The sequence below is a fragment of the Heterodontus francisci genome, chromosome 2, assembly GCF_036365525.1.
Source record: "Heterodontus francisci isolate sHetFra1 chromosome 2, sHetFra1.hap1, whole genome shotgun sequence".
Lineage (NCBI taxonomy): Eukaryota > Metazoa > Chordata > Chondrichthyes > Heterodontiformes > Heterodontidae > Heterodontus > Heterodontus francisci.
The window spans coordinates 174,851,297-174,876,771 of record NC_090372.1 but is presented as its reverse complement, the minus strand read 5'-3'; the positions used below and the strand labels follow the sequence as shown (position 1 = coordinate 174,876,771).

The 25,475-nt window shown below is 46.1% G+C and overlaps 1 protein-coding gene across 1 annotated transcript in view; it reads right to left on the bottom strand.

Annotated features, from left to right (window-relative positions):
* Positions 1-25,475, bottom strand: part of gad2 (glutamate decarboxylase 2) — a 174,913-nt gene that overhangs the window by 78,985 nt on the left and 70,453 nt on the right. Inside the window, exons 5-6 of the mRNA XM_068051788.1 lie at positions 24,969-25,059; positions 4,746-4,858 (exon numbers count right to left, since the gene is read on the bottom strand). Of these exons, the coding sequence (XP_067907889.1) occupies positions 4,746-4,858; positions 24,969-25,059 (204 nt within the window). The remainder of the gene's footprint in view (positions 1-4,745; positions 4,859-24,968; positions 25,060-25,475) is intronic.

The following is a 25,475-nucleotide window of genomic DNA, read 5'->3' as shown; positions in this document are numbered from 1 at the left end:
CTGCAGAGAACAGTGTAAATCGCCCTAACTATACTGTCCCCTACTATCACTACATTCCCTTTTTCTCCCTCTACTTGAATGGCTTCCTGTACCATGGTGCCATGGTCAGGTTGCTCATCTCCCTGCAGCCCCCACTCTCATCCAAACAAGCTGAAAGAACCTCAAACCTGTTAGACAATTGCAAAGGCTGAAGCTCCTGCACTCCTGCCCTCTGGATCCCCTTACCTGCCTCAGCTACAGCCACACTCTCCTCTCCTTGACCACTGACCAAATCAGAAGACTCTATCCTAACGGTTGCAACAGCCTCCTGGTACAAAATGTCCAGGTAACTTTCCCCCTCCCTGATGTGTCGCAGTGTCTGCAGCTCAGACTCCAGTTCAATTGCTCTGAGCCGAAGCTCTTCGAGCCGCAAACACTTACACAGACATGTTTGCCCTGGATCACACTGGCTCCCACCTGCTGCAGCCATGACACATCACCTGTCCTGCCATCCTTAATGTGTTTTAATTAACTACTTAATTAATTTATTCTATTATTTATTTTCTTTTTTTAAATATATATTATTCAGCTAACCACTCGTTTCTTTACAATTTGAAACGTTAGGATTAGAATGGGCCTTAATCACTTACCAGATACTTACCAAAAAGGTAGCTTCTTCTCCAACCAATCACCTACCTGCTTACCTGTGATGTCACAATCGATTTTCTTGAACGGGCTCATTCCACTGAACAGAGGATCCGATAGGATAGAGGATAGGATAGAGGATAGGATAGAGGATAGGATAGAGGATAGGATAGAATATAGCCTCTCCCCGCACTCCGCACTCTTTTCAATGAAGCCTCTCCCAGCTCTCCCCGTTCTTGTCAATGCATAACCTCACCTTGTGGCTAATCGGCTTATGGCCAACCAAGAATTACTAAACACTTAGCTTAATAATTTACTTCATATTTAGTTAATGTGTGCCCAGTCTCTGTGCCTAATAACAAAGAATTTTGGGGTAAAATTTAACTTCAACCAAGGGGTGTGGTGGGGGCAAAACAAGTGGTTGGATATCTGCTGCTGTGAGACACCCACCAAATTAACTTCAATGGAATTGAAATTTGGGGGGGCGGTATATAACAAGCAGCTCATCCACTACCGCACATTTTGGACTCCAGCTAGAGCTGAATTTTACCTCTTTGTGCTCACAGGAATAAATCACTAACAATAGGCTGTATTTTGTCACAGGTCCCAGCGACGGCACCGGTAGCGGATGCCAGTGCTGCATGTCACGTATACGGCTGGCCGACCGTGAAGACGCGGCAGCCAGCCAATTAGCATGACCGAGGCATGGGGCCCGTCCTATTTCAGGACGGGAGCGGGATACGAGTTGTTGATGGTGGTGTCAGCTGACAGAAAGGTAGGTGTCAGTGCCATCTTTAAAGCGCTGTCATCCCTGCTTGTACTCTGCCTTTCACTGATGCATTGTCCTTCTCATTTCAGCAGGGAGGTACAAGTAAGCCTTGAAAGTGAGGGGAGGCTGAGCTCCACATCTGGGGGCTCCCCTCAGGGCACCAAGAGTGTGGACAGCGGTTCCTCAGCCCCTCCACTAGTAACCCGAGCTCCAGTAGCTGTGATAACTGAGGAGGTCCTGCTCCTGTATAGGAACCCCTCAGCCAGCCGCAGTCCTCCAGGCTTCAGACAGCCAGAGGACACCTGTGCCTACACTGGCAGTCCATTGAGGGAGCAAGGATGAAGGATACATCTGACAAGGCAGCAATGAAAGCATGAACCATTTACAGCAATGAATTTGACTTCCATTTATTCACACAATTGGAACAACCAATGACAAGGCCAAAGTTAATACCCCTGTGAAATCCCAAGTGCATCTAATTGCTCTTTTTTTATGCTTTCCTGTGCTTCTACACGGTGCTCCCCGTGCACTGGTAAAGGAGGTGGAGGCAGGCTGCTGATCAGATTGACCCTTGGCCTGGGATAACTTGGTGCCTCAGTCGATTTGGTGAAACCCCAGCAAGCGTCTCATGCATTGTGGTGATCTGTTGTGCTCTGCATAGTCTAGCACTACAGAGGGTAGAGGCCTTGCATGAAGAGGCCTTGCATGAAGAGGACATAGTTGACCGCCAGTCCTCATCCAATGAGGAGGATGTCGAGGAGGATGTCGAGGAGGCTACTGAGCAGGCAGCACAGGATCTTAAACCCCTAGTACTGGAGGCCAGGGCCATTGAGAGACTTGCAAGGGAAACACGGGAAAATCCCATACATATCCAATTTTATGGCCCCCTGCACCCCTCCAATCCCGCTGTTGCTGGCTGGAAAAAACTCTGCCCAATGTCTCTAACTTTCTCACTCCCCTTGACCTGATTTTAGATGAATCAGTCTAAAAAAAACTCAGTGTTATTTATAAGTGGCAATAACAGTGCCAATACCTTTAGGGTACAGTTTCCAATTATAAAGAATTCTCTTGATTGAATTGCCAGGCAGGTATAGTGAAACTGACAATATTATTTTTAGCTAGCTTTTTTAAAAATTAACTAACCACTTGTTGTCTTGTCACTATGTCACCACCTCCATTCACCACTGCCCTGTTAGTCTCTCATCAACTGGGTGTGGTGCAAGATTTGAACTCATCCAAAACCCAACCAATTGCACAAAGTTAAAATTGGGGCAATGATACAGATGCCAGACAGCCTCTCCTAGCACCCTCTCCCCAACAACATGGAGCAGTCTGCTTTTATCAAGCACTGAATCTAATAGTTAAACTAAAATCTAGCAAAACACAGGCCTGGGGGGTGTTTGAATGACTGTTGAGTTATGGCTTCAAATTACTCTCAATGAAATGGAACTGAACAGTGAAAGCAACTGGATCGTTTATTAAAGTTTTCATAAAAGTTAAAGCATCAGTGTATCTGATGAGCTAATATTTGCTGGAGAATTATTCAGTATTTAAAGAGTAATTTACTGGTTTATTCATGTTGATGAAACAGTTGGGAATTTATTTTTTAGTCAGTAAAATTAAAGTTTGAAGTCATGAAACCATCATTAATGCACACTAAGTACAGCATGTTTAAGAAAATGCAATTGTGGAAGCTTTTTTCTTTTAAATATAACAAATTGTGATGCCACAAAAAGCATTCAAAGATCCTAAGAATATAGGTGAAACCGCAGTAATAATAATCTTTTGTCAATCTCCCAAAAAAATATTGATTTAAAACACCAGAAGTAGTGGCTTCGGGTCATGCTGCATTTAAAATTTTGGGTGTAAATTTATACTCATTCAGAACAGCTGCAAATGCAGGAGACTCGTATTCTCTGGTCTTTTGTGTAGAGCTAATGTTAATGAGCTAATGTAACTCCATTTGAGTGGATGTAACTCGGGAGCAGCACAAATGATTGAAATTTGAACGGAGCAAGGACCTGGTGTAAAACCAGTAAAAATCACTTTCACATTTATGTCCTTGGAAAAACCTGACCCATCGGCTCTTACGCCAATGTTATGGGGAAATTCAAGGCATAAATATTTAGTTGTTATTCGTAAATGTTGAGAAATGTTTCACCAATTTTTACTATGTTCAATCTAGTTCATATTATAGACTTAATCAGACTCTGAGCAGAACATAAGCTTCTCTCATCTATTTAAAAACAGTGTCATGCCAGACCCCCACCTGCCAAGAATGAAGCACATTAATTTTGTCATGAACATTGATTTTAAACTGTTACTGGAGTGAAGAAAGGACTTGTTAAACAGATCAGCCGTGGCTGGAAAAGACATTTGCATATTAACAACAGTGTTTGGAAGGGCAAAGCAGCCATTCCCTGACATTCAACCCACAATGGACTTTTGATCACCAGATGTTGAAGGTGGGGGAGCTCGCATTCCAGGTTGACTGCTAAGATGGCCGAATACACAAACGGACATGGTCAAACCAGCTAGTCACATGACTAACCTGCTGGGCAAACTGAGTTTTTTGAATTTGTACGAAGAGTTTGGGCAAAAAGTCTGTTTGCTCATGGACTGAGAAGATCTCTCCTATCTGCTCCCATCTTTCTCACAAGCCTCTGAATCCACTGAAGACACATGAAGCCCAAGAGAGAAAAGTCTCCTACAGCGAACAAGGTTTAAGAAGAATACTGGGCCCCAACAAAAAGCAAGATCTACCTACAATCAAGGATTCTACAGTGAGCTTGAAGAACCGTAGCAACAACTCTTCAGATATTGCCTCAAACCTTTCTACTTTATTTTTCTTCTGCCATTTTCTGTCTCTATTTGCATGTGTGCATCGTGTATGCATACTAGCATGGGGCACAGCGTGTATCTGTAGGTGTTAACCAAATTAGAGTTTAAGTTTAAGTTTAATAAATTCCAACTTTTTTTCTTTAAACCTCAGAAAGCCTGTTTGTGTTGGTTTCTTTGCATCATAATTGGAAAGTGGTGAACAAGGCTTCAGCAAGGGGGAAGCTAAAAACACGGTATGTTTAAAATTAAACTCTGTTACAGTAAGACCAGGTGAAGGCTGAAAGGGAACCTTAGACCTCTTTCGCACCTGGTCGTAACAACCATGGATAATATTCCAGAAGATTCAATCTAGATTCCTATCCATTTTACTTTGTGCTATGTTTTGGAAGAGGCTGGTTGCATAAAAGTCTAGTCCTTTTTTAACGTGGTGACTAGTGACACACCATTCCATGGATATTATCCTTAATTCAACTGCACCAAAGAACATCGCGTCCCAGAAATAATCATTTACCGGGTGAGAATATTCCGTCTCCACATCCTCCTGGCCAGCCAATCATTTCCCTCATTTTCTTCAGAGTAATGTATTCCAACAGGACAAACACTGGTGCGATCTCATAAGTAAACCTGAAGATAATCCATAACACACAAAATAACATAGTCACATAGAGCATATTACTTTCTAGTGGATAAATGAGTTTAAGAACAACAACACTTAACACCAATGTAGTCCCAAGGCAACTTTACAGAGGGTGGACAGGATGAGGGGAGTTTACCAGACACTGAGCAGGAAGTGGGAAATGATTAGGGGAAGCGACTGAAGACCCGTTCAAAGAGATAGTTCTTGATGATGGTGGAGAGAGAAGGTACAAAGAATGAGGAGAATTCCAGAATGTAAGGATATATTGACTGAAGGCCATGCCTCCAATGATAGAGTGGGGAGGAGGACACACGGGGACCACATTCAGAAGAGTGTGATGCGAGATGCAGGGCTGAAGCAGCTTGCGTGCAGCGAGGCCATGGAGGAATTTATAAACAACAGTGTGAATTCTGATTCAATGTGTTGGGGAATGGGGAGCAGCAGGGGTTGGCGAGAATTGTCATGATCGACAAATAGGATTTATTAGGGGATAGGAGGTGCGTACGTGACATGCTCTTGTACAGATGCAACTCTGGTGGCTGGCTTGGAGGGCATTGTAAAAATTAAACCTGGAGATGACAAAGGTGTAAATAAAGGTTTCACAGGTGGTGGGGATGAAGCAGGGACAGAGACAGGCAATGCTCGGAAGTTAGAAATAAATGGTCTTGGTGATGTGGGATTCAAGGCCGAGGAGGTCACTGATTTTACACTTTTGAGTTTAGATTCAGTGAACAGCCAGTGACAGTAGTGAGATTGGGTGATGGCTTGGGGTTTCTTCTGTGAATTGAACAGAATACCTTCAGACTTGCCATTGTTTAATTGGAGGAGATTCTGGCTCATCCCAGACTTGGGCCTGGATTTTCCTCTTCTCATCAGAGGAGGATCAGGAAGGGACTTCTGCCCAGCACCCTAATTCCACAATGTGGGTCAGGGTTCATTCGTCATGTAGGGCAAGTTCTCAGCAGGCTTCTGTAAGCAAACAGGTGTCCATCACTGCCCTGAAGAGGTGGGGTCATTTAAAGGTTGCAGAAAAGCCCTGAAGATCAAGGAAACCTAAAAAGTATGGGAGGCCTAGCACAGGGCCCACTCCCTCCATGAGCATCAGGTGATGTGCTACTGCAGCCCCAGGGACTACCATAGCCCCTCTCCTGGTGGTCCCCAGGAGTGACCGAATCAGTGGTGGAAGGCAGGGAACTGAGGCAGCTGGCTGGGCTCTGCCTCCTCGACATCATCGACTCTAACAGGGGCAGCAGGGTGGTGCAGGGCAGGGCAGTGAAGGGAAATGGTGATCAGGGCACATATGTGGCAATAGGCCGCACCACTCTTTTTTTTATTTCTCCCATTTTGCTCCGCCCTTTCTTGAAGGTACTGACTGGGGTTCATGTCTACAGAATTTATTTGGTAGAAAAAAAGGTAAGAAAATAAACATAATCAAAATATTAATCCTAAAATATTAGAGCAGAACATATCTTTCAAATGAACTAGAAAAGAAGAGTAGATCAAACTGCAGTACTGGCCAATATAGAGAGTTTTCACAGAGGATAACAGAGTACACTGCTCACTTCTGATATCACAAGTCTGCAGACGACTGAAAGGTTTACAAAGTGCAATGAACCTGAAGATCTTCTATCTAATGGTTAACATTTATTAACTAGTGACAAGTGTGCCATTTCAGTAACCTCTAATCCGCCTCATATCCACATTCATTAGGGGATGGATGCTCCACTGTACTGCATAAGGCACGGTGAAGTGCAATACTGGCTTTCATTAGTCTTAAATAATGTGGAGTTGCCTCCAGGGGATTAAAAGACACCACCCTGCAATACACAGAGTGAGAAAATGTACTGAACTGCCGCAGCATAGCTCCTGCCTCCTCCCCTCCCAAATAGATGTACCTGAATTTTACCGCAGGCTTTGAGACATCAATATCACGGCAAAAAGCAAGTCCCAAGCCTGCACCTGCTGGCAGCGGAACCTGCTTGGCAATTTTACCACAGGCGGCCTCCTAATTGGCTGCCTGGGGGGGCCCATCCTCCAATTAAGGATGACGGGCAGGCTTCTGATGCTGCTGGCCTAATCAGTGGGCCAGTCGCTCTGAAGCCTCAGTAGTGCCACTGGGAGAGGTAGCTGCTACTGAGGTGTGTAGGAAACCTAGGGAGCTGGACCAGGTAAGTAAAGAAAAATTACCTGGCCGAGTGGCGGAAGGGGATATCTTCGGGGCTGTTGAGACTGCCTTCCCTGCCCGTGGCTCCATCTTTGTGCCAATGAGTCTGTAACTGGGCGAAGCCACAGGGAGGCCACCTCCAGTTAGCTGGCAGCCTCCCAACATGCGGGGAGTTGCCCAGGCATTGGCCATATGCCGACGACACTGTAAAATGGCCCTTAATTGGACCTTTAATTTTGGTAATTGGCTGCCCCCCTGCTTGGAGCAGGCAGCCTCTCTGCTTCTGGTTCTGTTGCTGGGGAAATGCCCCTGTGGCAGGTTCATATTGGAAAGCTGATCCGACGCAGCCTACACGCCCCCCCGCCCCCCACCTCGCCTCCCAACCCACCTCCTGGGGACCTGGTATTAAGTGCATGTGGAGCATACATCAGGTACAGAATGTAAAAAAACATTCATCACAGATTCATAGAATGGTGCAGCACAGGAGGAGGCCATTCGGCCCATTATGCTTGTGCTGACCCTTTGAAAGAACCATCTAATTAGTCCCATTCCCCTGCTCTTGCCTCATAGTGCTGAATCTTTTTCCCCCTTCAAGTATTTATCCAATTTGCTTTTGGAAGTGACTTATGAACCTGCTTCTATCACCCTTTCAAGCAGTGTATTCCAGATTTGAGCCATGTCCAAAAGGATCAACAATTTTGCAGCACAATCTCTGACTAACAATCTTTTTGAGTATGGTTCAGCTCTGGGATCGTGGGAGTGCAGAATTTATGTGATGAAATAGGGTGTTGCTTAGGGTTGGGAAAGTATCAAGGAATCTGGAAATCAAACCCTGCCCCGTTGTAGAGGCCCTAACATTTTCTTTACCAACTCCACAACACATCCCATAGAAGTACACACAAGCTGATACAAGATGAAAGATGGAATACGCCACCACCTGCTCCAGACACCATAGACCCTTTACCCAATGGTACCTCCAGATAAAGGAAGGCAGCTCCTGTGTACCGTCATCCTTCAACAAAAGGCTGTCAGGTAAGGAAGTGACGTAAATACCAGAGAATGTGAAAAAATGTGTTCTAACTGTAGTCGGTACTTATTCATTTACTGAAGTTGAACTTGATTTCTCATTAATAAAAACATCAAGGGAAAAATACTCTTGGACTCTGGTCCACTTTTTTTATTCTTTCATGGGATTTGGGCATCACTGGCAAGGCCAGCATTTGTTGCCCATCCTTAATTACTCGTGACAACTGAGTGGTTTGCTAGGCCATTTCAGAGAGGCAGTTAAGAGTCAACCACATTGCTATGTGTCTGGAGCCACATGTAGGCCAGACCAGCAGATTTCCTTCCCCAAAAGGACATTAGTGAACGAGATGGGTTTTTATGACAATCAATGATGTTTTCATGGCACCATTACTGAAACTAGCTTTCAATTCCAGATTTTGTTTATTATTAATTAAATTTAAATTCTACCAGCTGTCATGATGGGATTTGAACCCCTGGCTCCAGGGCATTAGATTTAGGATTACTAGTTCAGTGACATTACCACTACATCATCATCTCCCCAGTTTCTATTTACCAAGCAGCAGATCCTGAATTAACATGACACAGCACAGAGCTGATAAGGTGAGTTTGTATAAAACAGATAATGGGGATATTTTTGACTTTGGGCGATAGTGTAAACTGGACAATATCGGATCAGTTGCCTGTTATACATCCCTTCCGATTTCTGAAATTGGAAATTTTGGAGAGTGTGATTGAGGAGGAGATGATAGGGAGGGATTGTGATCGGGAGTGGGCTGAGCAAGGGCTGGAAATGGTTGGCGGAACTGCTGTGGAGCCGAGAGGACTAACTGCTCAGGTGAGAGGACCTTTGAGAATGGATAATAGCTTGTGGGTATCTCATCACCTGCAACACAAGAAGAACCTGGATTTCGGCAGCTCAAAATTAGAGAGAAATAATCTCTAACATCCCATTGTTGTAAAATATATAGGAAAAAAAAACCCCTTGTTTAAATAGCTATTTCAGCCACAAGGGAATCAATGTATCTTTCCAAGGTCATGGCACATGAAAGGAACTTGGAATTGAATTCTATGAGTAGACAATTCAGGGAAATTGACATTCAATTTGTATAAATTTAAACAGAAAAACCACAGGTGAAAAACATGCCATTCTATTGGAGTGAGACTGACTGTGGTACTCAAGAGTACTGAAAAAGTGAGTAAGTCACAGACAGTTTCCAATATTGTATCCCACCATTGGCCATGATGTAATCCATTTACTATTTCATTCAACTAAATTAACTTAATGACATTTTTTTAGTCATCCAGGTGTCTGACGAGTGGAAACCCATCATCCGGTTTAAATGTTTCCAAGTGAAGTTATTGAGAAATCTGAAATTTTTGTTCGCCTAATCCAGATTCTCCCCATAGGGACACAGTCTACTTACCCAAATCCAAAGAGTTTAGGCACAGGTAAGGCTTAAAGAACCCCAGTGAGGTGCATAGGGATGTTTTTCTACATTAAAGACACTCTATAAATGGAATAATTAGTAGTAGCAGTGGCTGTAGTTGTAGTGGTACAAGCGTGCACAGAATAACTGCTAGAATTACTCAGCTAAAACCATGCAGCTTACCAGCACACAGAACACTAGTGAGTTACTGCTGCTTTACTGTCTAAGAGCCATCACTTTCAGAATATCATTTTCAGGGTTATCTGACACAGGTAGGAATAATTCCAACACCAGTGAAAGGCCTACTCCTCCAAATTCCACCAATGAACCAAGATGGCTGGTCATTGGTCTATATTGTCTTGGAGTGCTGCAGAATTGCTTGGTTCATGCATTGAATTATCAAATCTGCCACAAAGGACTGACTTGATTTTGAACTTACATAGTCATCTTGGAATGACTACAAGATCAAAGAGGTTGGATTTACTTCTCCCCGCAGAAAGAGAGCCGCTCATTGGTCATTAGGCACAGGCAGATCTCACTGGGTGGACAGCGGATACCAGTATTACCCACAAGCAGCATAAATGAACAGCACATTTCACCAAATGTGTAAGTGCATTGCCACCACTCTCCTGTTCACATCATGAGCACATGATGGCCGGGATTTTACCGGAGGGATGACAGAAGTGGAAGCGGATGGCGAGGGCCTTCCCACTCCCACTCCCGTTCCCCAAGCAATTTTCACCGGCCATCCAACTAATGGCTAGCAGGCAGGGTTCCTGGCCACTGAGCGCCTGAAGGCGGCCTATCAGTTGGACAAAGAAATTGATGGTACTGTGTTTAAAAGGCTGCCAGTCCCCAGGCCCCGAGCAGCAAGGGACCCTCTGACCTGACCGCCCCTGAGCAGTGACAGACCCTGTGATCTTCCTCCGAAGGAATCCGCTCGAGACACGTGCTTGTGGGCATGGCAGAAGGAAGATCCCGGGTGGTCCCACGGTTCAGTGATGACTCTCTGTGTATTCTCCTCCAGGCTACTCGGGCAAGGCGGAAGGTCCTCCTCCCCAGGGACAGAAGGAGGACACCTCCCTGCCTAGCCAAGCAAGCCTGGACCAAGGTTGCAGAGGAGGTCAGTAGCTGTGGGGTCATCTGAGGACCTGGCTGCAGTGCCGCAAGCATGTCAATGACCTTCACTGCTCTGCAAGGGTGAGAACCCGACTTGGTGTCCTTTAGGAGCCATGAAATAGATAAGTGTGAGGGCATGGATTGTTGGGAAGGGGAGGCCTCCATGTTGTTGGCAATGGGTGGAGGTTGCAGAATTTCCTTTGTAAGGAATGGATACAGATCTGTCTAGGGGAGTGAGCCTCACACTATCAACCCTCGTCGGGTGGCTCAAGATGTATCCAATGGCACAAGCTTACAATTGGTTCCTGACAAAGCAGCAACCGTGCAAGGTGATTAGATATTTTTTTGCTCTATTATGGCAACTAACATTCTTCGTCCATGCTCCCACAGGGGAAGAAGTCCCAGAACGTGAAGGTGAAGGCCTGGCCCAGAGACGAACTACCATTGATTGCCATCCTGACACCCATGGAGAAGGAGGCTCTGGAACTGGCATGTGATAATGGTGGCTGCTCCATTGCAGACGGTGAGACCAGAGTTCATCAAAGGAGGTTGAGTCGCCTCATTAGCAGGTACGAGTGAAGTCTCAGCTGAGCATTAGGGAGGGTGTTCATGTGTCCTCCAATGAACAGACATCAATGGGAGATGCAGGTGCCTCTGTGAGCTCCTATCTGGAGAGATGAGAAATTCTGATCATTCTGTTCTCTCGCGCAGGTCAGCCACAAGAAGAGAGTGCTGCTGTCTCCGGTGGACAGTCATCCACCTCTGAGGAGGCGGAGGGGAACTCAGAGGGTGCAGCATCATCACATTCTCCCCCACCCTCCACCAGCACAGATACTTTCACCTCAGTGGGTATGCATTCGTGAGTAGATTCAGGGTCACAACCTGGTGACAGCACCACACAGGCACCTTAGCAGCTGTTAGAGGCTATGACAGCTAAGGCCACTGTCTCTTGGAGGAGTGTGGGAGGCCAGGCCCATACTGAGTTCCAGGCTTATTACGTGCCTCTGGAGTCATCCGTGAGGTGGCAGATGCTGGAAGTCCCGTGTGAGGTGTGTGGAGATGCGGTAGGGATTCCAGAGGGTATGCACACCCTGGCGCGGACAGTGCAAGATTCCATCCAGGCCATGAGTGTCGCAATCTCCTTCTTGTCTAAGTGCATGGCCTCCTCCATTGAGAGATTGGCGACTCTAATGGACAGCCACATTCAGCAGGGCAGCCAATGGATGCTGGAGCTGCGCTCAGACCTGCAAGTTATCAGCTTGTCCATGAACTCTATCCAGCAGTGGCAAGGCGAGAGGAGGTCGAGGCACCTGGAGTCTCTACCAGGCCCTCATCCCTATCAGGTCAGCAAGGATGTGCAAGTGTGCTTTGCAAGGGAGGAGGAATGGCTGCCCTCTGCTTCTGGGGGCTCCTGTCAAGGTGCTCCCGGAGTGGAGATTGACTCTTCAGCCCCTCTGGCAGTGACACCAGTGCCTCAGGTTGCTGTGATGACAGAGGAGCCTCCTGCACCCGTGCAGCAGCTCCTCAGCATGTCGGGGCCCTCCCAGACCATGGGGCAACAAAATCAGCAGCCTGCCTTCACTGCAGCGAAGGAGGAGCACCAAGTAGGAGCACTTGTGAAAGAATTAAGAAAAAGCACGAGATGCACTTTTGCCTCACGGTGAATGGAAAGTTAAAGACTCTGCATGAGTCAATTTTTTTGTAATAAATGTTGGACTTGGATTATGTAACTTTGCATTCATTGTTGGCGACCCTCTGTCAGTGCAAAAGTGGCATGGGTCAACCCAAGGGATGGGTGAGGGAAACCAGGGCTTGTGTGTTCATTCGTTGCACATTGCTGAAGCATCTGTTAATAGTGTCCAAAGGGCTCTGGCCTAAGAGCAAAGGTAAGTACAATTCTTCTTCTTCTTCTTTGGCCTCCTTGTCTCGAGAGACAATGAGTAGGCGCCTGGAGGTGGTCAGTGGTTTGTGAAGCAGCACCTGGAGTGGCTATAAAGACCAATTCTAGAGTGGCAGACTCTTCCACAGGTGCTGCAGATAAAATTGGTTGACAGGGCTGTTACGCAGTTGGCTCTCTCCTTGCGCTTCTGACATTTTTCCTGCCAACTGCTAAGTCTCTTTGACTCGCCACGCTTTAGCCCCGCCTTTATGGCTGCCCGCCAGCTCTGGCGATCGCTGGCAACTGACTCCCACGACTTGTGATCAATGTCACAGGACTTCATGTTGCATTTGCAGACGTCTTTAAAGCGGAGACAAAGGCCGGTGGGTCTGATACCAGTGACGAGCTCGCTGTACAATGTGTCCTTGGGGATCCTGCCATCTTCCATGCGGCTCACATGGCCAAGCCATCTCAAGCACCGCTGGCTCAGTAGGGTGTATATGCTGGGGATGTTGGCCGCCTTGAGGACTTCAGTGTTGGAGATATGGTCCTGCCACCTGATGCCAAGGATTCTCCGGCGGCGGTGAAGATGGAATGAATTGAGACGTCGCTCTTGGCTGACATATGTTGTCCAGGTCTCGCTGCCGTAGAGCAAGGTACTGAGGACACAGGCTTGATACACTTAGACTTTTGTGTTCTGTGTCAGTGCGCCATTTTCCCACACTTTCTTGGCCAGTCTGGACGTAGCAGCAGACGCCTTTCCCATGCGCTTGTTGATTTCTGCATCGAGAGACAGGTTACTGGTGATAGTTGAGCCTAGGTAGGTGAACTCTTGACCACTGAGTGTGGTCGCCGATATTTATGGATGGGGCATTTGTGAGGTCCTGTCCCATGATGTTCGTTTTCTTGAGGCTGATGGTTAGGCCAAATTTGGTGCAGGCAGCCGCAAACCTGTCGATGAGTCTCTGCAGACACTCTTCAATGTGAGATGTTAATGCAGCATCGTCAGCAAAGAGGAGTTCCCTGATGAGGACTTTCCGTACTTTGGTCTTCGCTCTTAGACGGGCAAGGTTGAACAACCTGCCACCTGATCTTGTGTGGAGGAAAATTCCTTCTTCTGAAGACTTGAACGCATGAGAGAGCAGCAGGGAGAAGAAGATCCCAAACAGTGTAGGTGCAAGAACACAGCCCTGTTTCACGCCACTCAGGATAGGAAAGGAGTCTGATGAGGTGCTGCTATGCTGAATTGTGCCTTTCATATTGTCATGGAATGAGGTGATGATACTTAGTAGCTTTGGTGGGCATCCAATCTTTTCTAGTAGTTTGAAGAGACCATGTCTGCTGACAAGGTCAAAGGGTTTGGTGAGATCAATGAAAGCAACGTAGAGGGGCATCTGTTGTTTGTGGCATTTCTCCTGTAGCTGTCGAAGGGAGAACAGCATGTCAATGGTGGATCTCTCTGCTCGAAAGCCACACTGTGCCTCAGGATAGACGCGCTCAGCCAGCGTCTGGAGCCTGTTTAAAGCGACTCGAGCAAAGACTTTCCCCACTATGCTGAGCAGGGAGATTCCACGGTAGTTGTTGCAGTCACCGCAGTCACCCTTGTTCTTATAGAGGGTGATGATATTGGCATCGTGCATGTCCTGGGGTACTGCTCCCTCATCCCAGCACAGGCATAGCAGTTCATGTAGTGCTGAGAGTATAGTAGGCTTGGCACTCATGATGATTTCAGGGGTAATGCCATTCTTCCCAGGGGCATTTCCGCTGGCGAGAGAATCAATGGCATCACTGAGTTCCAATTTTGTTGGTTGTACGTCCAGCTCATCCATGACTGGCAGAGACTGGGCTGCAATGAGCGCGGTCTCAGTGACAACATTTTCCTGGAGTACAGTTCTAGGTAGTGTTCCACCCAGCGGTCCATTTGCTTGCGTTGGTCAGTGATTGTGTCCCCTGATTTAGATTTGAGGGGGGCAATCTTCATGATGGTTGGCCCAAAAGCCCTCTTAATGCCATCATACATTCCTCTGATATTTCCGGTGTCAGAGGCCAGCTGAATATGACTGCATAGGTGTAGCCAGTAGTTATTTGCGCAGTGCCTGGCTGTTCTTTGTGCAGTGCTTCTGGCTGCTTTAAGTGCAACGGATGTTAACTCACTGGGGGGTACAATTAGTGTGTTTGGAATCTGGTTCTTTATTTGAATGGTTGACTGCTGTGGTAGGGGTCAGGCAAAATGAGTGATTATCCGAGCCTCCTGAACCTCCCTTGTTCCTATGTCATTGCGTCCTCCATGCAGACCCTCATGTGATTCAGAATGCTGCAGCTGGCCATCAGGTTCCTCATCTTCCTCCTTGTCTGAGGACTCCTCGTGCTTCACTAAGTCATTATCAGCCAAGACCTCCCCTCTCTGCAGCGTCAGGTTGTGTAAAGCATAACAAACCACCACTTGCTGAAGCATACTGAAGTGCCCCACCAGAACGATCCAGGCACCTGAATCTCTTCTTAAGGAGACTGATGTCGTTTGATGGTGGCGTGGCTCGCTGCATGCTTTGCGTTGTAGCGTTCCTCATCTTCCATCATAGGGTTCCTCACAGGTGTCAGCAGCCATCTTTTTAGTGGGTATCCTTTGTCGGCAAGTATCCATCCTTGAAGGCGTACGGGCGGGGGGTGGTGGGTGCAAGTGAAAAGCTGTGGCACCTGCAAGTGCCGGAGAATGTAAGCATCGTGGCTGCTCCCAGGGTACCGTGCACACACCTGCAGGATCTGTTGATGGTTGGTCACAGATGAGTTGCTTGTTGAGGGAATGAAATCCCTTCTGGTTAATGAAGGCTGCCAGCTGGCCTGTGGGAGTCTTGATTGACTGCATTCATGTGGCTATCACACCTTACATCTGGGGGAACCCTGCCATGGTGGTGAATCCTCTGGCTCCCTGAGCCTGATTGTCCACATCAGTTTGATAATGAATGCACTGGCTGTCCCTCCTGAAGAGGGCATCTGTCACCACCTTGATGCAGTGATGTGTGGTTGATTGGGAGATGCTACACATTTCCAGTGGACCCCTGGAATGAACCTGATGCACAAAGATTCAGGGCCACAGTGACCGTGACAGCCACTGGCATCAGATGACCACCATTGCAATCAGAGCTCACCTCCTCCGCCATCATGTTTTACAGAGTGGTCACGGCCTCTTGTGAGAGGCATAGTCTATGATGACACTGCCTCTCTGACATCTGGAGGTAGCTCCTTCTCTGCCTGTATATCCTTGCTGCAGGGTAACTTTGTTTCTAAGCTGGCACCTGCTCACAGTCCCCTCTGTGGCCTTCTGTCACTTGCTCATCAGGAGGTTGTCCCTACAGCTGGCCAGGAGGTCTCTGCTGTCCTGATGCATGAGGCCGTACCTCCCCTCCTTTGAGGTTGTCCTCCTCACTGGAGGACCCTCCACTGGAATGCACAATTCCCATGGCACTTGGGCACTGCCCCTCTGTCTTGCACAACCTGCCAGTAGCTGCTCCAATCCACCCACCTCTCTGGCCCCTCCCCTGCCAGAAGCATGATCTCATCAAGAAGGCCACAACCTCAAATCAATGGCGTCCAACTCCTTTGCACTGAATAAAATGAAAAGCCTTACTATGTGGTTGCCAAGTGCAGCAACGGCAGCAGCTCCCACTTCGTTGCTGCGCTGTAAATTCTGCCGAGACTCCGATGTCCCATGTAATGTAAATGAATGTAAATGAATGTAAATTCCCTTTCAACTGCCTTAATAAGTTACTTAACTGCCTCTCAATTGCTGACTATTGAAGTGCAAACGAGGTCACTGCGTGTCTTGCTGGCCGTCACTCATAGACTGCGGCTGAGGCGAGATGACGTCGAGGCTCCATTACGACACCATCCTGCACAATTTTACAGGCCCCCCAACCTCCATCACTGTCTGCTTATGGATTGTAAAATCCTGGCCATTATACTGTATTGAGTGGTGGTTCCACCAACTGGGGTGCAGAGCCAATCCTCAGCCAGAACTTAGGGCTGGATTTTACTGGGCCCCCGATGTTGGGCTCTGCGGCGGGGAGTGTCAGAAGATGGTTCTGGCAGAGGCCCGCCATGGATGCTGACGCTGGGAGAGCCTGGCCCGATCCTCCCAGCGCCAGTGAGGCTCTGTGGCAGCCCCCCCGCCACTGGGCGACTGGAACTGCATTTCAATATTTAAATCAATGAGATGAATAAATTTAAATAAACTTACCATCAATCCTCCGGGCCCGTCGCGATCTTCAATCTGATGGCTGGCACTCAAGCCTTCAATTCCCCGTCTGGGGAAAGCAGGCGTGACACTGGTGGGGAGGGAGGAGGATTTCAGATATTTACTGCAGAGGTGAAGGGACTGATGGGACAGAGTCAAATAATCGTCATCAGTGTAGGGGATGGTGGGAAGAGATGAACTTTAAATTTTGCACAGACTGATGGCAGTGGGTGGGGGGGGGGGGTGGGGTGGTGGGGTGGTGTCAGATTTCAAAGATAAGTGTTTTGGGGGGAAAGGGCAAATACTTAATGTAACTTTTTTTGGGGTTGGGAAAGGGGTGTTGGGATTTTATTTGATACATTTTGGGGGGGTGTATCTAATAATGTAAATTTGCCAACAGGGCTGGCTGCCATTTAAAAATGGCACCTGCACACAGGCAGCTGACACCATTGCCAGCGTCGGACAGGCCACCCCCTCCACGTGATGGGGCGGGCCGCCCCAGCTATTTAAATGAGCTGCTATGCAGGAGATCACGGCGGCTCTGCGAGCCGTCGGCAGTGGGCTCTTAAAATTCAGCCCTTAGTGTGAGACATGAGGAAATAATGCACAGAGAAAATATCTGAAAACACAAGAACTCTAAGTGATAAATATAGTACTGAGCTATAAAGACTGGGAAGTTTCAAGTTTGACCTCTGGTCTACGTTCGATTATCTGATGTTAGCTGGCACAACAGGTGAAGTATTATAATTGGTCTGTGTGATGGAGGGGTTAGAGCACTTTTAATTGTATCCATTGACCCCTGTCTGTGGATGTCATTTGAAGTCAGGATTGAGCTCCTCTGGGGTGCCTACCCAACTAAGGGGAAGGAGCTGGGGTGGTAGAGGGAGGGGGTGCGCAGTAAGAGAAGGAGGAATTTTGCCTTGCATCACACTGTCAAATCTGTGGGGTTCTGGTATTGTGATTCCAAAATTCAAAGGTTTCCCTGGTGTATTCATTTGCTAGATTTGGCAGAAAGTGGCCGTCGAATGCAGAAATACCCAACCCCCCAACCCCTCCACTCAGCACTCACAGGTAGAATGCCGGAGACTAAGAAGCATCCCTGTGTTGCTAAGCACATAAATGTGGGAAATCCATTATCTGATGTATTCCTTTATTTATGTTGGATTATATTATGCCCGTACATATCATAGGCTTACCCCCATAAAGTCCAGAAATTTCCAATTGAGTCTGAATAGAGACAGAACCCTGCTGGATCTTGGTTCTGGTCCCCCTGAAGACACTGTTCCATGAACCCACCCTCCCCAGTTTTGATAATTGTCGGGCTTCATCATTTAGGCCCACACATGAAGAAAGGACATTTGGAAACCCACCTCCAGGAACTGTTCGCAACAACAGCCAGCGCCTTCACAACAAGAGGGAAAAGTTCTTTTTTAAAATTTTTGCATACCTCAGTTCAGTACGTAACAATGCTAATAGGCTATTTCCCCTTCAGCCTTTAGGATGTGAAGACTGCAATAATACATTACAGTTTTTAGGCAATACTGGTGAAATGTCTTAATGTATTCATGTTCTATGTCACCTTGAAATTGTGAGAAAAGCAGCAACAGATTTTTCCAGTTATGCATTGTCTGACTAATTTACATAATTTTTATGTCTAATGGTCTGAGTAAACTATTAATAGAATACTCTCTTTGCATACAAATGACTGAAAATGCACACAGAACCCTCCTGTGGATGAAACAAGAATCTGTTTAACAAATCTGATTGTTCCTAATTAGTAGACTGCATTCAATTACATTAGATGCATGCTCACATGCAATATGTCTGGGTATCAGGAGCTTGTAAGAGTCCAACAATGCCCTTCTTTATTGTGTGCCTATTCTGTAAAGGTAACAGTGCTCTTGTTCTCAAGGCAGTATGGAATTCAGAACACTGGCACCAATGCTGAAACAACTGCATGATTTTTAAAAGTGATTTTCTGTGTATGGTACTTTCTTGATAGCAGAAGGAAATTTGTATAGTCCAGTAATGTGAAAACTGCTGTGAGATCCAGTCCACGGCCAGAATAAAATGGGGCCTATGGTGTTCAGCCTGGCAGTCAGCATGTTTGTTGCCAATGATTCTTTATTTTCAATGCATGAGAAGAAATCACCTACAGAGTTGGGGATCCACACAGCCAGAGACATTAGTGTTACTCCAGCATGGACAGCACCACTAGGCATGGTTCTGGGTAATGAAGTCGAGAAAATGGGCAACATAAAAGAAGGGGAACATCTGGAAAGCAGTCAGCAGAATATAATTAGGTTCAATGTAAGAAGATAAAAGGACCTGACTTGGAAAAACAAATAATAGCAAGTTGAGAAGGGACTTTGCCCAGATTGATTTGAAGGAAAAACTGACAAACAGAATTGTAGATCAGCAACAGGGAATATTTAAATAGGCAATAAAGTGGCTATAAAGCAAGTATACTGCAGGAAGGGAGAGTGTTGAGGTTAGGATTTCATGGGTGATCAGAGAGACAAGGCCACATTTAAAGGCATTTAGCATAATAAAAAGAAAGCCTGAACAAATATGAAATATATTGGAAATCAACTAAAAGGGTTAGAAATCCAAAGAGAGAGAAGAATGAAAAACATTCGCAAATAAAATAGAGCAAGATAAAGGCTTTTCATTAAGACATTAGTAATTGTAGGATAGTTAAACTAGGATCAGAACTGCTAAGAGATGAAAAACACAATGCTGTAATGGAGAGTGAGGGAATGACAGTAACAAATATAGGAGTAAACTTTAACATTGGTGAGCGGGTGCAGGTGGGTTGTTAAATGGTCAACAATTCCAAGTGTTTTGGAAGGCTGGCTCCAACCCGCCAACTTCTGGGTTTTACTCAGGTGGGCCAAGGGTCGGGCAGCCAACCTGCTCCCAGGAAGTAGGTAGACATTTTAAATATGGTAATGAGACTGGAAGGCTCAGGTTTAACTGTGGCGGGCTGGGTTTCCCAGGCCTCAGGAAGACCAACAGCTGCAGTGAGATGGAGACAGCTTTGAGGAGAAGGCAAATGCCTTCACAGCACTCCTTGTGGGCCAGGAAGAGCAGGAGTGCATCCTCCCAGCTCTCCAAGCTCCCCCAGCATCAATCCAGCCACCTCCCCCCCTCGACCCCAAATGGGAACTCCCTGGGATCAGGAATCAGACACCTTTGGCATTGGAGATCGGACCTACCTGCTCCTGTGGCCTCCTCTGGAGTTTTCCCCGCACGCCTGGAAGCCAAGCCTGTTAATCAGGCTACCTTCCAGGTGAGGAACCTGTCAGGACCAAAAGAGGCATGCTGTGGAGTAAAAACTATTGGGAAATCCAGACTTTCAGTTTCCTGCAAACTACTGGACCACCATTCTCCCAGTGTGTAAAAACTGCCCCCATTGTCTCAGTTTCTATGGAGGAGGTGGGAATAGGGATTGTAGAATCATCAGAAATAGATGTAGAACAAGTATTGGAGGTTACTGTTCAAAGAGAAATGTCACCAAAGGATTTACTCAAACTTCAGCTTGATAAATCCAAGAATACTGACTGAAGCTAGGGAAGAAACAATGGAAGCTTTGAATACAATTTTCCAAAAATCTTTGCGAAGAAAATTCTGATGACAGGTCACAGACCTGAAATGCTAACTCTGTTTCTCTATCCACAGATGCTGCCTCTCCATCTCTCTCTCCTCTTTTAAGATGCTCCTTAAAGCCTATCTCTTTGACCAAGCTTTTGATCATCTGCCCTAACATCTCCTCATGTGGCTCGGAGTCAAATTTTGTTTGACAACGCTCCTGTGAAGTGCCTTGGAATGCTTTACTACATCAAAAGCACTTTATAAATGTAAGTTGTTGTTATCACACAGTTTGTTTTAATTGCTAGCAAGCTTAGTAGCTTGGTGAGGTCTAATCAGTTATTGTAATGAGTACATGCGTAACTGAGAGAAAGAAAATAAACAATAAAAGATAATGTGTGCGCATGCATATGTCGGTGCACACATTGGTGTGTTTGAACGCATTATGTCTTTATGTATACATGCGCGTGCACCCACTATTTTTGTATTTGGTTCAGTGTGCATGGATGTGCTTGTGTGTGCATGTGTGGAAGTGAGCATGCTTGGACATGTGTGTGATGTGTGCATACCTGTCTGTTAGTATGAACAGTCATATATTAATTAGTAATAAAAACAAGAAATGCTGGAACCACTCAGCAGGTCTGGCAGAATCTGTGGAAAGAGAAGCAGAGTTAACATTTCGGGTCAGTGACCCTTCTTCGGAACTAGCAAATATTAGAAATGTCAAAGGTGACGCAGGGGTGGGGCAAGAGATAAAAAAGGAGAAGGTGTAGATTGGACAAGTCCACATAGCTGACCAAAAGGTCATGGAGCAAAGGCAAACAATATGTTAATGGTGTGTTGAAAGACAAAGCATTAGTACAGATAGGGTGTTAACGGAATGAAGATTGAACAGCAGCAAGTACAAACATGAAAAAAACAGCAAACTGAACAAACTAAGATGAAATGAAATAAACAAAAAAAAATTGTAAAAAATGTAAAAATAAAAGTAAAATGGGGGGCCCATCATGCTCTGAAATGATTGAACTCAATGTTCAGTCCGGCAGGCTGTAGTGTGCCTAATTGGTAAATGAGATGCTGTTCCTCGAGCTTGCGTTGATGTTCACTGGAACACTGCAGCAATCCCAGGACAGAGATGTGAGCATGAGAGCAGGGGGGAGTGTTGAAATGGCAAGCAACCGGAAGCTCAGGGTCCTGCTTGCGGACTGAGCGGAGGTGTTCCGCAAAACGGTTACCCAGTCTGCGTTTGGTCTCCCCAATGTAGAGGAGACCACATTGTGAGCAGCGAATACAGTATACTACATTGAAAGAAGTACAAGTAAATCACTACTTCACCTGAAAGGAGTGTTGGGGGCCTGGGATAGTGAGGAGAGAGGAGGTAAATGGGCAGATATTACACCTCCTGCGATTGCAGGGGAAGGTGCCATGGGACGGGGACGAGGTGTTGGGGGTAATGGAGGAGTGGACCAGAGTGTCGCGGAGGGAACGATCCCTTCGGAATGCTGACAGGGGAAGGGAGGGGAAGATGCGTTTGGTAGTGGCATCACGCTGGAGGTGGCAGAAATGGCGGAGGATGATCCTTTGCTAATGACAGCCAGGTCGACCTTCTCATGACCCCTTAACTGCCATTGTGCTGTCAGATTGCCTCTCTGACATTTAGGTCCAGATTTTGCAGTTGTAATGTTGGAAAAATTGTCAGCATTATGTCATTACTGTGTGAAACTGGCAACAACATGCGCAGTTAAACATGGAAATCCAGATGTTGCTATCAGTGATTCCCTGCTCCTCCACAGGGTGCGCTGTTGAAGTCTTCGCAAATGGAAATCAATTAAAAAATCACTGAATTGAAGTGAACTTTCATTTTTTACACTTTGTTCTCACTATAAAAACCCTTGAAAAAGTTATGCCTTGTTTAATGATGTGCAACTGGGTTTATAATGGTGTGCTAAGTCATAATTATTGCTGAACAACTTCTCTGGCCCTGAAGAACTAATTATATATTTGCGGAATAAAAATTCCATATATTTTTAAAATAATAAAAAAATGTTTTCATGTTTATGATATTTTAGATTTTACCTTAATTACATGTGTATGTTCCAATCTTTATTTTGCTTTCTGTAAAATTATAAAAAGTGAATGATAAAACCTGCTTGCTACTGGTTTGGTGCCTGTGAGAATTCTTCAAAATGATTGGCTACTTAGCCTGCTTGATGACATCACTGTTGCTGGGCACCAGAGATCCTCTACAGATTGCACTAGAATGAAAGTAACATTGGAAAAGGTGGAATCCATGCCACAGACCTCACTAGATCTTTGTGGGCAGCTTTCTTTGCAGTCAGTAGTTAATATCGTCATTTTGTCGCTGACCGCAATATTGGGGCCTCAGTCTTGGATTAGCTGCAATTTCCTTCAGTGAACCATTGGGAAGACTGAAGCCATGGTCTTCAATCCCCCACCACAAATTCCACATGCTTGCCACTGAATCTTCCCCCTTCCATGGCCACAGTTCAGACCATTCACAAATCTGAACTAAGCTTCTGACCCCATATCCTCTCCATCATAAAGATTGTTTACTTCCACCACCAGAATATTGCCCACCCCAGCCCCTAATTCACCTGATCTGCCATTGAAACCCTCTTCAATGCCTTTGTCATTTCCAGATTCGATTACTGAAATGCTCTCTTGACTGGCTTCCCATCTTCTACCCTCCATAAACTTCTGTTTATCTATTGCCTATACCTTATCCTGCCAAAGTATCACTTGCAATGGCTTCTCTTCCCACTCCCACTGCATTACTTCCAGTGTCCCTCAAAGATATATCCTTGGCCCCCTCCTATTTCTCATCTACATGCTGCCCCTTAGTGACATCATCCAAAAGCTCAGTGTTAGTTTTCATATGGGCACTGATGACAGCCAGCTCTACCTCACCACCACCTCTCTAAACTGCTGCATTGTTCCTAAATTATCTGACTGCTTATTCGACATCCAGTATTGGATGAGCAGATATTACCTCCAATTAAATAAACATGCCACCAACTCCATTCCTCTACCTGGTAACTGTCTGAGGCTGAACAAGGCTAATTAGCAATCTTGATGTCATATTTGACCCCGAGATGAGCTTTCAACTACATATCCGTGACCTGACCTGGCCCCTCCATATCTCTGTAATCTACTCCAGCCCTACAACCCTCTGTGATACCTGCACTCCTCTACACACATACAAAGGCTGGAATTTTATGCACCCCCCAGGAGCAGGCTGGGAGGCTCTGGGGAGGTAGGGGGCGGGGGGGAATAAAATCGGTTGGGATGGCAAAGGGTGCAATGCCCATCGCCTATGCTCCAGCTGGTATCTAACCAGCAGCGCAGGAGGTGGCAGGTGGTCTGCCGGCCCTTAGGCCAATTGAGGCTAAGCCAAAATACCAGCGATGGATGGGCATTGCGCCACCTGGGGAGGCCACCCAATAATACCTGGTGGCCTCCTTGCAGGCTGGGAGGGGGTCTCCTGATCGGGCACACTGTGCCGCAAGAAGTGCCTCCCCCAGCAGCACCAGCCACCCCCGCTGGAACAGCCTCACTGCCTCAAGATCGACCCCCCCTCCCTTGCTGAGACCTGGCCAATTGGCCCCAGCAAGCCCTGACCCCACTTAGTTGCTTCCGAAGCTGGGATTCATGGTGCTTCTTTTTGCTGGGTGCATTTACAGCAGTGGCCACTGGTCCTGTTGGCACTGCTGGCACTGAAGAGCTGCCAGCCCTCTGATTGGCCGGCCACTCTTGGAGGCAGGACATCCTGCCTCAGTGTGGCGGAAGACACAACTGCAGGCAATTAATTGCCTGAGCCACGCAAAATGTGACCGTGGTTTCCAGCGCCAGCAGAGATGGGCTTGCACCCGGCTTTCCAATGGGTGGGTGGGGCCACCCCCCTTGTGAAATTCCAGCTAAAGAATCACTCAATATAAACTTTGTTCAGTGTTTTGCAACCCTTGACTTGTGAACACACAATAAAATATTACAGCTCTTGTCAATGATAGCACTGCACCACTTGGACACAATGTCAGTGAGATAAAATGATCAGTTCACCTGTGTCTTGACTATACTCCAAGAGGAAAATGTTTGCAAACAGATTTTGTGAGGACAATGCTACTGTAAGGATGTATTTGCCACGTAAAAGTTCACAGAGTTTAATACTAATACATAGTGGGCAGCCCAGAGCATGATCAATAATGAACTGCTCCTCCCTGAACAAATTCAGTGCACAGGAGCCAGGTATTCCTTCTGAAACTAAAAGCTGTCAGAGTCCAAAGTAAGTCATATTTTAGAATAAAATCCCCTTCCTCTCCTGAAGATATCCACTCTTGTTTGGGCATGGTTCCACAGGTGCAGGCAGCCATTTTACTTGGGTATGCTCAGGCTTGAGTGTTGGCAAGGTATTCAACCAAAGACAGGCATCATGGTGGAGACTGTTCTGGTCCTCACCCAACATCCACATATGCGCTTTTCTTTCATGTTGTAATGCAAATAATTTCACTGAGTATACAAATTGAAAAGAGCAAAGGAATTCAACTATATCACAGGTTAATAACATGTAACATGACACTGACCCTCAATCCAAAAACAAAGGCACTTTATACATTTCACAATGCAGGAGCAAAGACACACTTACATATTAGTGTTAGCAGTGGAGGTAAGCCAATCAGCAGCAAGGCCAACCATATCTAATCCTGTTGAAAGCTGGTTGAAATATCTAGGATGACCTGGGAACAAAGAATAACAACGGGATATTAATTTCAATTTGTGGTTGTTTTCCTTAAGTGCGTTGAATTAGAAAGGCCATTTTTTATGAAGTCTGTTACAGAATACAGAATGTTTGTATGATAGAATCACTACAAAAATCCATTCAATAATATTCTTGATTTTTGAATATGCACCATTTATATTGCATTGTACATTTCATGGCAATGGAGTAACAACCAATGAACTATCTTGCACATGCGTAGTTGTTTGACAGTCATATTTCACAACTTTTTTTCCTAGCTGTTTGAACATGCCCTGTGGCTGGAGCAATGCTATAAAGTAAGTGCATTATCAGGTTTATAGCTGGCCTACGCATGAGTGTCAGAAAATAAATGTTGAGGTTCAACCTGGCATTTGGATAGAAGTATAACACGAC